Source organism: Struthio camelus, chromosome 15 (genome assembly GCF_040807025.1).
Source record: "Struthio camelus isolate bStrCam1 chromosome 15, bStrCam1.hap1, whole genome shotgun sequence".
NCBI lineage: Eukaryota > Metazoa > Chordata > Aves > Struthioniformes > Struthionidae > Struthio > Struthio camelus.
In genome coordinates, this window is record NC_090956.1 from 1,401,028 (window position 1) to 1,415,733 (window position 14,706).

The 14,706-nt window shown below is 57.3% G+C and overlaps 1 protein-coding gene across 3 annotated transcripts in view; it reads right to left on the reverse strand.

Moving 5' to 3' along the window:
- Positions 1 to 14,706, reverse strand: part of PRKCB (protein kinase C beta) — a 149,210-nt gene that overhangs the window by 57,258 nt on the left and 77,246 nt on the right. For all 3 annotated transcript variants that reach the window (XM_068908158.1, XM_068908157.1, XM_068908159.1), the window contains 2 exons: positions 14,049 to 14,160; positions 12,741 to 12,869 (listed from right to left, as the gene is read on the reverse strand). In XM_068908158.1, the coding sequence (XP_068764259.1) occupies positions 12,741 to 12,869; positions 14,049 to 14,160 (241 nt within the window). The remainder of the gene's footprint in view (positions 1 to 12,740; positions 12,870 to 14,048; positions 14,161 to 14,706) is intronic.

Consider the following 14,706-nt stretch of genomic DNA (forward strand, 5'->3'; position numbering starts at 1 on the left):
CTGACTGCAAGGAGGCTGCAAAGGAAGCAGTCTTTGCCGTGTTGGTAAACAAACAGCAGGAACTGCTTTTGCTGTTTGCAAACAAGGAGAGTGCCTTGTATTTGGAGCCCAGCGCTCCGGTACCCTGGCCCGCGCTGCTGCACACAGCCGAGCATCCCCTCCAGCTTCCCTTAGCCCGGGATCTTTTACGTAATTCAGTTTTTAATTCCTTGGCTAGTTTTTCGGGAACTGGCTCGCTGTACTCAATTCAGCCTTCCCGCCCGCCCGACTTCCAGCCTCCGCTCTCCTCTGCGTCTCTCCCGACTCTCTTGCTTTCATCGGAGAGCGCCGCGGCGCACCGCGCGTTACGCGCTGCTTTGGGGGAAGAGCCCCGCGTGGAAGCGAGGTTCCCTGCCGGCCGCCCCCCGGCCGCTCGGGTACGGGGCATGAGCTCCGCGCAGCGCAGGGCGCTTCTCGGGTGCACGGACGCTGCCAGCTGGGCACGCGCAATGATGCTCCAAAACGCTCGGCTGAATCGCGGCATCTTAACGCGCTCCCCCCGCGCCCAACTCTGCTGTGCTTTCACTACCTTTTGTTCCCTTCCTTCCTTTAAAAGGATCGTGAAAACGCATCTCTCGCTGACCTTGCGTATCTCCAGCGCAGGGAGATGTCAGAGCCCAGGGAGGTTTCTCCGCGGCGTTAAACGCCGTCTGTGCTGTGCGTGACCACTCGTACCCAGGGGTGTCACGCTTACCATGGGGTTTTGGGCACCGAAACTCCCACTGAGCTGGTGAAGACGAGGCCCCCTCGCTACCGCTGCGCCCGTGGCTACGCCGAAGCATCCAGCGTAACCATCCATCGTTACTGCCCTGCACCTCGGGGAAAGGTGCAGAGAGTAAATCCCAGGCTGGTCACCGTCAGCCTCAATCTACCTCGAGGGGCAGCAGAAATCCCGAGGGACTCCTCGGCCTGCCCCGGGACACGCGCTGGCGACGCCGGAGCCAACAGCACCAGGAACGCCGTGGCGGGAGCGACACGTTCCCTCGCAGGATTCACAGCCCGGTGACATCCCGCCGAGAGGGGAAGCACAGTTATGTCACACTGAATCAAACAAACGCTCCGGCTTTGCTCCGTTTCTCACCACCCGGAGGGCCAGGATAGCGTACCCCTCAGACAAATGAATAAGCCTTCGTAATTTATCAGGCCATTGTTCAATTCTTTACAGAACGGGAGAAATAATTCCTGACCCTCACAGTCAATCAGTTTATGCCTTGAAGCATGAGATTTGATTACTTCATGTTATTATCTCAGCATGCAGACCTAGACATTTCATTAATGGCAATAAAACTATCTATTCATTTAAAATAACAAAATGCTTCTGCTTTGACCTTAAGTAACTTTCTGATTTTTCAAGCAGAAATCAACAATCAAGTGAAACAAAATAAAAGCCTTAAAAAGTGTAGTAGTGGTATCTCACGTGTCGGAGGAAATGTGCTTTTCCCAATAGTTTATGGCGTTTCTTTGACTGTTAAATTTGATATAAAATATTTTTACATCTCATGTTATGACAGTTTTGTGCATCATTAAGAAGAAGCAATATCACTATTAATAGCTATGAGTAAGAATATTACGATCGCATTTAAAGTAGCTGTTCTTAAATCACCTTGGGTACCAACCAGCGGCCAACACATTCGGTGCCCGCTGAGAAAAAGCTGCCTCGGTTCGGGGCTACGATTCAGGACGATGCATCAGCGGGTCTGAAACTCGCTCGGGTTTGGATGCGATGTGAACGCATCACCGCACGCGGCGCGGGGCAGAGGCTGAACCACGGCCGATGCCACGTGAACCCCGCTGCAGCTCTCCTGGGCTCCTTAACTAAACACAAGGAAACTGCGGCCAAAACGAAAGGCTCCCGCAAGGGCAGGATACAAGGCAAAGCAAAGGGCTCAGGCAGCTCCGGCACCCCCTGCCCTTTCGGATCTTCTCCTCTTCCTCCCGTTGCTGGCGAGGACCCTGCACGAAGAGCAGCAAGACGCGCAGAGACAACGCAGGCGGGGTACAGGGTTTCTCCACCTCCGCTGCCGGAGGGGGCACGCAGAAACAGGGGGCACAAGGAGGCACGGCGTCCTCCGCGCTTTCGGAGCCGCCGAGCGCGCGGCGGCGGCGGGAGCTGGGAGAAGCGCAGGGACCAGGAGCAGAACGCGTGGGACGAGCCGGAGCGGGCAGGGAGGGGGCCCAAGCGCGCATACGGGTGGTCCTCGGCGCAGAAACACCTCCCGACCGCGCCAGGGCCGAGGCGGGACGGGCACGGGCACGGGCACAGCAGCATCGCAGAACGAGCAGCCCCCCGCGTCCACCTCGGCACGCTACGGGGGGCCTTTGTGCCATCCAAGGGGAAAGGCTTGCAATCTGCTGTGCGAAATCTCTAAGTAATGAGTTTAATTTCCAAGGACCCTGCAAAGGCACCGCAGAAGAACAAGCCTGGTTTTACCCCGATTCCTTCCCCTTTTCTCCCTCTTCGGTCTCTGGCTGTGCTCGCAGAACGTGCCACCTCCACCCCAGCGACCCGGCTAAACCTCAGGAGACGAAGCCAAGCTCCGTAGCCTGGTGCCCGGCTTGGCTTGGCCGGGGCTTTCGACGCGCGCCGGGGTTTGAGCCCGGGCAGGCATCGCAGGGGAGGGCAAGCCCGGGCTGGGCCGCCGCTCCGCTGCCACGGGAATGGGACGTCGCCCGCTCCGCCCGCTCGGGCCAGGGCAGGGAGAGCTGCTTGAACGACATCTGAATAATTTATTCCACAAAACTTGCAATAGTCTTCGCATAAATTATTCAGATAACATCTTTTAATTACTCAACCAGCCGTAACAGCAGAAACAGTCTTGGGAAGAGAAACTCACTTTAGACACTTGCATCTCCAGGAGCAAAACACGGGAAGAAATATTGCAATATCCAAAGCGGGAGGCCACAAAGCCTTTTCAGGCAGCTGCTTCTGACCACGGAAGTCATGGCCAGGAGCTCGCCGCTGCTGGGAGAGCTGGGCAAGGCCCTTCCTCCGGCCCCGGTAAGAGGGGCATCCACGAGAAGTGGGCCAGGCTGCTCGGAAACGGCCAAGCGCGGGGTGACGGGCTGGACTGGGAACAGCGCAGCGCTCGGGGACACGCAGAGTCAACCCAGCGATGGGGAGGGCTTTGGTGGTTCCCCACCAGGACAGCCAGCCTGCAGCAGCGATGGGGAGGGCTTTGGTGGTTCTCCACCAGGACAGCCAGCCTGCAGCAGCGATGGGGAGGGCTTTGGTGGTTCTCCACCAGGACAGCCAGCCTGCAGCAGCGATGGGGAGGGCTTTGGTGGTTCCCCACCAGGACAGCCAGCCTGCAGCAGCGATGGGGAGGGCTTTGGTGGTTCCCCACCAGGACAGCCAGCCTGCAGCAGCGATGGGGAGGGCTTTGGTGGTTCCCCACCAGGACAGCCAGCCTGCAGCAGCGATGGGGAGGGCTTTGGTGGTTCCCCACCAGGACAGCCAGCCTGCAGCAGCGATGGGGAGGGCTTTGGTGGTTCCCCACCAGGACAGCCAGCCTGCAGCAGCGATGGGGAGGGCTTTGGTGGTTCTCCACCAGGACAGCCAGCCTGCAGCAGCGATGGGGAGGGCTTTGGTGGTTCCCCACCAGGACAGCCAGCCTGCAGCAGCGATGGGGAGGGCTTTGGTGGTTCTCCACCAGGACAGCCAGCCTGGAGCCCGGCTCACAGCAAGCCCCAGCGCCACGCGGCACGGCCCTGCTGGCCCCTGCTGCCACCAGAGCGGTGCCAGGCACAAGGGGTTGTTTTCTCTCTCCTGGACCCAGGATGCCGTTTTATCTGCAGTAAAACTAACCCCGCACCGAAGCGATGGGCGCTGGTGCCCCTCCGCTGCTTCGCACCATCGAGGGCGGCTCCAAAGGGACATCGCTTCCTCGGCTCCCCGGGGCGCGGGAGAGCTCGGACACCGCGGCGCCCCGGAGGAAGGGGCAGCGGCTGGCCGTCTGTCCGGGGTCACGCGGCTGCTTGCGGTTGGCACCCAGCTTTCCACGGGAAGGCACAATTAATATGCTAGAGGAATTAAGGCCAGAAAGTTCTTTGCTAAACATGCAATACCACATGGGGGTTCGCTTTTTTGTTAAAAGAAAAAAAAAAGCCAACAACAAAACCCACTCCTACCCAGCTCTTAAAGACAACTTACACCGACTGTCAATCCTTCACCTTCGCACGGGAGCAAGCAGGGCCGTCACAGCACGTTTGGTGCAGACGAACCTGCTTCCCACCGCACAGCGCACGCAAAAGGCTCCCGAAAGCCCTGCTGGCGGCAAGGGAAGGTCAGAGCTCGGCAGCCCCATCCCAGACCCATCACATCTCCGCGGCCGCAGCCAGCAACACGCGGTGAAATGCATCTGGCTCCCCCGATTTCACACCTCCTCTCGGGCAGGAGTCTGGAGAGGGGGCAGACTCCCACGCTGGCCGCAGCTCTGCGTCCGCCTCCTCCAGCAGCACCCGCCATCCCCGTCTCGGAGCAGCTCCCGCCCAGCGAGCACCCGGCGCGCGGATTAACACCCTCGTGCATTAAAACATTTAATTAATACTCTGCAGAAGAATATATTTGCACATGCTTATATAACAGAAAAGGCACAGGACTCATTATAGCTGCATCTTCCTGGGCTGGTGATTATTAATTAATGCACTTCCAGCTCGTTTATCTAATCACAGCATAATTGGTTTCAGTTTCGGTCAATGTTTTACTTCATCAGGCCGGTAGAGAGCGGGGCTCTGGTCCCAGCAGCCCAGGCCAGCTCTGCAGGCGCAGCGAGGGGTACCAGCTCGGAGCGCGGGGCTGGCGCTGACCCAGCTGCGGGGGGAACGCGGCTCAGCTCGGACGGGGGGACCTTCCCAGAGGTCTACTGACACGGAACAGATTTCCGCGACAAAGCTCCATGCAACTTCTTATCTCGCTGTCTCCGAAAAGTGCGAGCTGAGAAGCAGCAGCTCCAAGCCTCGTCCAGGACTTAACTTCATGTTCCCTCACTCCTCCTTCCCCAGACTCAAATATTCATGTCTCTTAATACGACAGACTCAAAATAATCTGTGCTGGGAAGCGTTTCTATTATGGAAGCAAAAATGTGCAACGCCTTGATGACATTTTAATTTGCTACAATTTCCCACTTTATTCAGCAGTCTTTTCCCTCTAATAAGATACTTGATCAAAGCCCAGAACAGAACGCAGACTGTGAATATACGTTTGCTCGTGTCCAACATTAGCCAAATTATGCCCTGTCACACTCCATCGCTCCTGCCTTCCACAGGAGGCAACGCGCATAAATGCGTCCACCACATCCTCTCTGCTCAGCAGCTGCTCCACGCCGCCGCGTCTCCGGCGGAGCTCGCCGACGGGCTGGCGCGGCGCCCCAGGCGCTGCCGTTAGCGCTGCCTTTGCAAGTCTCTCCTCTCTCGTCTTGTTTTCTTCAGAACAAAGCGCGTGTTCGTACCGACTCCAGGGGCCCTTCTCGCTACCCTACTGCCCTCGCAGCTAGCGAGGCCGGACCCGCGGGCCAGAGGGAACAACGCTGACCCGCTCCAGGGAATCCATCCTCTCGCCATATTTAAGGAAAACAAAGGGTTGTAACAAGCCCTGAGAACAGGGAATAACGACGACAAGTATCTGTAGCCTTGCTGGCGCAAAGGGCCAGGTTCACTAAGGGACTGGGGTAAAGAGTGCCCAAGTCGCTTCAGCATCTTTAAGTAACATTCAAAGGGAACTAAGAGCTTAGTTTGCTTTGGCAACTTTGCAGGTCTTATAAAACGCTTCTAGGTTCGGAAACACTTTGTTTACCAGACCCAAAGAATCACTTTTATTCCATCAAGCAGTTCAAGCTAGATCAATCCAACCCACACTACCTACTTAGCATGACGAAGCCGTAAGCGCGAGTTTGATGTGGTTTATATGGTGGGTGAGAGAAACGGATCTCATTTTGCCATTAAAGGAGAAGCAAACTGAGCGGAGCCGTTCGCAGCCTAGAGCGCAGCTGAGCAATTGCTCCTCAGCCCGCTGACTTTCCCGTCACCTCCCGACGCTCTCGAGCTGCTTAGCACCACGGATTTAACTTTTCCGGGCTCCCAAAACTTCAGCTGGAAAATTCCACACAACTTGCAACTGTCTTGCTCAAAACGAAAGTGATTTCAACTGACGTATTATCAAAATACTGGTATTGACGCAAGGAAGAGCTAGAAAGATTTATGTGCTGCAACTCTCCCGGGGTCGCTTTCCACGGAGCTGCGGAGACGGAGGGTGGGAGGGCTCCGGGCAGCGGCTCTGCAGGGCGCTGGGGACCAGCTACTGATGCTGATCTGGCGCAGCAGGGACTGCTGCAAGAGGCTTTATCATAATTTAAAATTATGCATTTAGCAGGCAGAGCTGCTAACACAATTTGCCGTTTCTAGCCAGTTGCTTGTGGTTTAACATACCTGCAAGACGACACGTTTTTCAGTCCCATGCATCCATTCCCTAGGTCTGGTCTTTGCAAAGCTACTGAGAAGTACTTTAAACTCCAACCAGTCTAACTGCACAGAAATGCTGGACATTCAAACACGTTTCTACTTCTGCTCAAATCCAACTTGTCTAATTAGGCGTTGAGCCAAAGCCTGCCGCCTACCACGACTATGTAGGACGCCTCGCACAACCACGAGCCACCGGCCAAACCAGCCGCACAAAGCAGGGGCAAACCTACGCCGGGAGAGGAACCGCGGCCAGCACAGGGCGATACTCGAGGTGGCAGGACACGGCGGGTGGCGTGACGGTGCCCGTTGCACCCGCACTCGCAGCCTCCCAAGTGCTGCTGTGCAAGTGCTTCGCTGCATGAGACGCAGATCGTCCTGTGCCCCAACTAACGAGGCCCTCAGAAACCTCCCGCGCCGTGCAAACGGCCGTCGGCTCACGCAGCTCCGAGGCCCGCGGAGCCGGCGCCCTGGGCGCCTCGCAGCGCTACCGGCTCTTCTCGGAGCGGGGATCGGCCGCGGAGGACGCTGCTGTTTCCCCAAACCAGGCAGAGGGGACGTAAGCCGAGCCTGAGGCAGAGCCCGCCTGGGGCATCCCGCGCGGGTTTTGCAGACGCCTCTCCCGTCCTACTGCTTTAAGTCCCATCCTAGTTCTTGGCAGCGAGGAATGGGTTCAAACACTGAAAGTTCAGGTTCTTCTTGAATTATTACTATAATTTTTACACCCGTAGCGTGCGGCGGGCCGCGCTGTAGGCTGGACCTCACCACGCCGGGGCTGCAAAGCAGCGGGACGGGGACGCAGCCCGGGCTCGAAGGGAACGCCGTACGGTCCGCGGCCGCCTTGGTCTCTGTAAGACACCCACCCCGGCGCCACGTCTCACTGCGTTCTGCCCTGAAAACTGCACCTCGAGGCAGCGCGCTTCCCAGCGTAAGCTTGTGCTAAGCTTAGAAATATCTCCTTTCGCTGATTTTCATTTTGTGAGCTCAAGTTTGGGAGCAGCAGCCAGTGTCATAGCTGCTGCCTCGAAGCAGGGAGCAAGGGACACTCCTGAGCCGGGGCAAATCAAGGCCAGCCTTAAAGAGGGGGCTCCAGTAGATGCAATTTTTCAGGTCACCGGTTAAACGAACGGGTCATTTTAAGTCAAACACCGCATTCTGTTCAACCAAAAAGCTGTGTTCTCCATCGGCAGGAAAAGGTTATCGGCACAAAGAAAAAGATCCAAAGAACAGGGAGCAGAAAAGACAAACATGCTACCTAAAAGCATTTTGCAAACGCATGCCCAGCCCTTCCAGCTGATGGAAAAAAAATAAAAGCATTTTGTGCAGGAACAAGCTCCCGGCTGGCCGGGCCGGCGGTGCCGGACGCAGCCCACGACGGGGCCGGCGTTTTGGGGAAGAGCTGCGCTCCCTGCCGCGGCGGGACGGGCTGGCCGCGGGAGAACGACGCCTGCAGCGCGCCAAAACCCTGGCAAGCGCTCGGCAGCGGTAGCGGGGCTGAACGGCGGGGGCGGCTTCGGTTTCCTCGCTTCGACGAAGCGCTGGTTCGGCAGAGGCTGCTCCCCGGAGGGGAGCTCACCGCCCGTCCTGGGACTTGGCCCTGACGTCCTGGGAAACGCGCGCAGGGCTGGGAGAGCCCCGGCGCGGCCGGGGGGCCGGCAGGGTGTGCCGCAGGGAGCTCCGCTCCTCGCGCCGTCCCCGGCGCTGGGGGGGCTCCCGGGCACGGGAGAGGGCTGCCGGGAAGGGGGAACCCTGTTCGGAAACCGGACAAGGTCCATCTTTAAATGGGCTGCTTCTCCCACTGCTCAGACCTGGGCAGAGGGGGGACCCGGACTGCCCGGCTCTGCAGAAACCCTGCTCATCCCGCGCTCTGGCAGCGCTGTCCTTCATTCCCGCCGGCCGTCTCCGTCCCCAAGGGATTACCGCCCGCTGGCGGCCAGGCAGGGCTGCCGGGATCTTCCCCTGCGACCCTGGCACGAGCCACCGCCACCGCGCCGCCACCTCCGTCCGCTTCGCGGGCTGCTCCCCAGCGCAGGGACGGTGCCGTCCGAGCTGCTCCCCAGCAGCGCAGCCAGGATCAAACCTTCGGAGCCGGCTCACGGGGACGTGCTGACATCTAGCGTCCGGCTTCCCGCGCGGCCCCCCGGCGCCGCGGCCCCCCAGCGCCGGCTCCTGGCTGGGGCCACGCGCCCCGAGGTGCAGCAGCGCCCAAAGGCCGCTTTCCAGCGGCCGTTCGCTGAGAACGGGCGTTTCCAGCCAGCTCAGCTCGCGGTTTCGCTCCAGCTGCTCCCACGGCGGGTGGCGTGGGACGAGGGAACCGGTGGCTTTTTCGACGCACCCAGCTGGCGGCACAGACCCTCGTCGCCAGCCCAACGCCCGGCCCTGGCCGTGCCTGCACAGCGGCTGCCTCCAGGCGCAGGCGTCCTGGAGCCGGGTTTGCCCCCCGGCCGCGGGCGCAGGGCTGCACAGAACCAAAACCCTTGCGGCCGGCTTTTTGCACGGACCTCAAACAGGGCGTTTCGGGGCGCAGGGGCACCTCAGAGCAAAGGGCAGCACAAGAACCCCGCGTGGGCTTTCAGCGGAGGTGAGACGGGCTCTGCTCCTCGCTGAGAGTTACTGCTGGCTGCCCCGGCCGTCCCAGACCGCCCCTCCGCCCTGCTTTGCGCGACCTCCAAAACGAGCCCTGGCCGTAACTAAACGGCCAGTTGTCCCGGATCTGGCCTCTGCCAGCCAAAAGCATGACAATAGGAGCCCAGGAGTGACTTGGAGGCTGTGCCTTCGCGCAGCAAACTGCGGCTGGGGGAACGGGAAGCTCGGCCGAGCTGCTGGGGACGAGCCGGGGCGCGCGCCCACCCCGCGCTCTGCGCGGCCAACGGCTCCCTTCGCCGCCAAACGCCGGGCGGCCGAGTTGGCTCCGGGCCTGAGCGGGCGTTCCTGCCTCCCCTCCAAACGGCGAGACGGGACGAGCCCCCCCGGCTGCCTGCAGGGCGGGGGGACGCTCAGGGCTCGCAACCTCAGCGGCAAGCCTCTCCTCTCTGCAAACGCTCCCACTCCTTCGTTAGCTATGCAGCAGAGCTGGAGAGCACAGTACTTTTCCCTGCCTTTCTGCAAGAGCCAACAGATGACATGTTTTCACCAACACCTCCATACAGGGCCAGAAATAAAACAGCCTTTCAAACCCAGCTGAAGGAAGAAGGGAAAATCCAGCTGCACCGAAAGAGGCTAAGGGAGTTTCTGCCCCTGCCTTGGCAGCGAGGCCAGGAGCGCGCCGGCGGCGAGCGGCCTCCTGCGCCGCACGGCCGCCGGGACGGGGGACGACGCCGGCCCTGCCTCCTCCCCTGCAGGAAAGGTACCTGGAAAGCAGCGCTCGCGTCAAAGAAAACGCTGGGCGTTTCACTGGAGTTCTCCCTTAGGGAAAACAACACGTGCTCTTCTCAAATCGTCACTGATACCTTCAATAACCTGATACTCTTCCTGAGGACGTTTCTGACGGAGCTGTGGGCCGGAAGGGATGCTGCGCCTCCGTAACCTGACCTTGCGCGCGGCACGGTCAGATCGCACCCGCCAGCGATTTTGGGCTGCCTCTTTCTGGACCACAGAAAAAACTTCCTTAGGCATAGCTCAAAAACCTGGCTTTTCTTTCTGCCAGCAGTCCCCGTTCCAGCACGCACCCACTGCATGTCGTTGCGCCTGCGCTGGCTGGACTGCCAACCCCCTGCCCTCAGTGCTTTCTGGACTAGGACTAGGGCTTCTCTTAGATAAACAGGTGGGATTCAGTGCGTCTTGCCCTAAAACACATTTCTCCTAACCTCGCATCGTTCCTGCCGCCATCCTGTAACCTCTTTCCAATTAATACCTACTGCCTACCTTCCGCACACATCCTCGCACACGCAACGCTCCCCACCAGCTCTTCGGAGGACGCAAACCCTGCGTTACGCAGCGGTGCGGGCACAAAGCCCGCGCTTCTCTGCGCTCACGCAGCACGCTCAAAACACGCCCAAACGTCCTCTCCTGCAAGGCTGGGGTCACTTGTGTCACTGCCGGACTGTTCTCACCATGTCCAAAGTGCACGGCCGCTGCCGGGAGCTAAGGAAGGACGCTCTGCTCTCTCCCCCCTAATCCCGGACAGACCAGCTCGGGCCACACACCACGGGCAAGCAGAGAAGGAGCAGGTGGGGTTGGTTTGGGAGGGCTAAAGCCCTCTCCTCTGGGATCACACCCTTTATAGCTGTCCTTCCAGATGCCCTCTGTCAACCCTGCGCTCCCAGAGCGAGAGCGATTCAGACCAGAGCAGTGAGATCTCGACAGCCTGACACCCAAACACCCCCCGCCTGGGAAATACAACACCCACTACGGGGTCAACGAGCAGGCAGGACGGCTAACCTCGGCCAGTTAAAGACAACCCCATGGACGCGGTGGGGTATCTGCATCTCCTGCTGTTAAGCTGAGCCACCACGCAGGACCCTGGAGACTTGACTTCTCCAGAAAGCGTCTGCACAAGCTGGCAGGGCTACGCTGAAGGATTCAGCCCCCGCTATCGAAGTCATTAGCCTGATACACACACAGAGGCTCACTCAGGAGGAAGGCTGACCTTTTAAGCGTGGGCAAGTAGGTGGTATTTTAGGCCCCTCAGTCCTGACTCATCCTGTGAATAAACTTTTACAGCCCCCCTACAGAGATGGTAACCACCCCGAGCTGCCTGGTTACCCCGAAGAGCTTCACGAGCAGAAACGGCAGCCGCAGCCAGAAATCTCCTTCCCCAGCTCATTGGGCTCAGTCTTTGTGAGAAAAACCCCATCTGTTTGGCAAGTTGCATCCCTTCCCGCTGGAGACCGATCCCTTCCCCTTCGCATGCTCTGCTGCTCATCTGCATGATGAGACAGCTGTCACCAGCCCTGACCCAAGAAGTCCACGCTTTGATCTGATCTCTCCACACAGAGGACACAAGTGGCTTTGCAAGAACACAGCTCATGTTTTAAGAGATGCTTATGGGTCCGCAGGGAAGTGACTTTCCTGGGAACCCAAAATTTGGGCTGCAAAAGCCTTTTGAGAAGGTATAAACCCTTCTCCTGCCACAAAGTGAGAATGGACAAGTTCTCAAGGTAAGAGAAGAGGAAACGGGGATCTGGGACACAGGGTTTTTCCCCAAAGACGGCATTCAGGATACTGGGACGTTTATGGCTTATTGGGAGCCTCTGCTGACCAAGGTGTCTAATTATCAGACTGTAAGCCCTCCTCTTTCATCTTCACCAAAACTGCCTGTGCTTGCACATTTCTTGCAGGCAGGCACCACGAGAGGGCATTGGCACTCCACGTTTCGCCTGGCAATGCCCAAGCACGCAGAGATTTAGCCTGTTCGAGATCCAAACGTGATCTTGACTGCCCCCAGCATGCGCATCAGTAAAAGCCAGGCAGCAGCCACCCAACACAGCTCGCAGCGCTCTGCACATCACTGCCACGGACGTGTTTGGGAGCCTATGTGCTGTGGGAGCTACGCGCTAGGGCCCTGAGGAATAATGAGCAAATCCAGTGAGTGATGATTATCCTCAGTCCACTAGTGTGGAGGGCTGAGACCCCCCTGATCCCATTCTGTAAATACCTATCACAGTGACAGCCTCTGCCCCAAACAGTCTCAGCCCTAAGCACTACATGGGATGATGGCAGGCACCTCCGATGATGGGGAAGGCCTTGGACTTCCCGTTTCATTAAATCAGTGGAAGAAGGTTGCAAAGCTAAAGCAGTCAGATAAAAGGACTGTCCTAAGTTCAGACCAAGACCTGTTTGGGTCCATCTACAATTCAAGGAGTACAAAGATCAACAGGAAACAAACGTTCGCTACTACACGGACAGCGCAAAACAAACAATATTCTTTTTCACATAGCATAGTTAAACTGAAAAGCTTTCCACCTTCCCTTCCGGGGATGCTGCAGATACTGCAATTTTACATGATTCAAAAAGCAATTAGAAAAATCTGTGATTGAAAAAAAAATCTAACAAAGACTACTTCATACAGATATCACCGCGGCTCTAGAAACTCCTGAGCCGCTGACCGCCAGAGACAAGAAGCGTGGGCTGGAGAAGGCTCAGAGCATCGTCCTTCTGCCTCTCCAGGCACCGCTCCTGACCACAGCCAGGCACCAGGCGCCGGACGAGTCGGGCCTCCGGGGTGACCCAGCTCTGCTCTTCCTATGGGCACGCACAGGAACGAGAAGATCCTTTGTGTAGTGTTTGTATTTCAGTCACACACCTACCTACAACGGTTAGAACATCTTTTTCAATGTCAGCCCTGATGAATATCCGGCCCCGACGCTCGGTGTGGTCCGTTCCACATAAACTCGGGACGTTCATCACACAGCGCTTGTGCACGTTCATCATACAGGCTGCAGAGGTGGAAAAAAAAAGAAAGATTCACTCAGCACCTTCTATCGTCTCCATCATAGCGCACATGGATGTTCAGAGCGGATGAGAAGGAAGAATTTTGCCTCCTTTTAACCGAGCACGTTTGCGGGGGATTCTGGGGCACAGACATTGAGCGAATGGACCTTCAAACCCAGCTGGAAGCCTGGAGCTCCAGCAGAGCCTTGCACAGACACAGGGACCCACCGCTACCAGCGTTTCGGTGCAGGATCTTGCCTGAAGAGATGACAGGGCCTTTACCCCTTGCTCTAATTCCTCTGAAGTTTAATGACAGATCAGACTTCTCTTCCGTAACGCCCACGGTGCAACGCTAGGAATTCAGCGGGACTCACCAGGGCCTAAGAAGGGGCACTAACCCTCCCCCACCATGTTTTTACCTTTACATATATTTTAAATAAATTCATTTCTTCTTGCTAACATTTTAAAGGTGATAATGAATACACTGTTCCCATAACAGTCAGCAGGCTTCTATATTTATGAGAAAGCCAGCACATGGCAGGCGTCAGCGAACGCTGTTCCCTGCAGATGGCGTAAGCATGTAAGCAGACGCTGTATATTCACAGTCAGTTTAAACAGAAATGCACTAGATTAATTTGGAAAATAACTGATCTCTCTCTATCCCCTCCTCTTCCTCCATCCACCCCTGTTTAGCAACTCCCCCCACTACCCGTGCGCCGGAGGTCAGGCTTCTGCAGACAGAAGTGCTTTCTAGAAAGGCTGCGACAGTTGCAGAAGACGGCAGGCGCCGGCCCGGCCGCAGGGTGTCAGTCGGAGCCGGCGCTGCGGGTGAAGCTGTGCAGGGGGACGCAGGCAGGACCCCGATTGCTCCCCGTCCCTGTCCCAGCCTGATGTCCACCTCTGCCCTGGAGGGTCACTCGGGGCCTCCCAACCAGAGCAGGGACGTGCCTGCTCGGCCCGGTCCCTGGGGCGCTAGGGAGCCTCACAGCGTGGGGTGGACCAACGGCCGGCCAGCAGCCAAACAGGAGGAGCTTTCACCACAGCCCAGGTGGGCTGGGAGCCTCTGCCCCGGCTCTCCACGGGCCGGAGCCACCCGCCAGGCTCTCGCTCCAGCGAGCGTGCCAAGCCGCCAGGCACTCACTGCTTCCTTCTCTGCAACAACGGCCACCAATTACAACACTTACTGTCACATTTCATCCCCTGGTGGATGAGCCCGTACAGTAACGACCCGCAGTGGTCACAGAAGGTGGGACTGGAATACGTGTGGATTTTGAATTTGTGTTTGCTCCGGGGATCCTAAGAGGAAAATAAAAGATAAAGATTACCAACTTGCATCAAATATTGGCAGGGAACCAACATCCTTTGCATTTCGCATGCCAGCTGGCTTTGGAGGTACAGTTAATGGACTTCAGTTAACTGCCACCGACTGCTGTGGACCTTATCCAAGTCACCAAGACCCAGCTTTATTACTTTATGTGTTGCTATAACAATAAGAGAGGAACGCATTGGTTTGTTTGGGGATTTATTGTTTTCAACTCGGTCTTAGCATAGAAAACACCAGGTAAAATTGGTATGTAGAAAACCAACATAAGGTCTGGACACTACTCAAGTTCCACATCAATCTGGTGGGGTAAGACAGGAAAAAAACATCCATGGTTTCCATACCCAATAAACATCTTTGTGCTCTGACGCCAACCACTCTGCAGCCTGCTCCTAGGGAATCAAGCTGCTTAAGGTATACTTCTAATGTTTTGAGCTTTCTTAAAACAGAATTTTTCTGCATTTTTCTGCAGACTTTATTGCAACCACAGTTGCATGCATGCCGTATGCTGGGAGAACCCG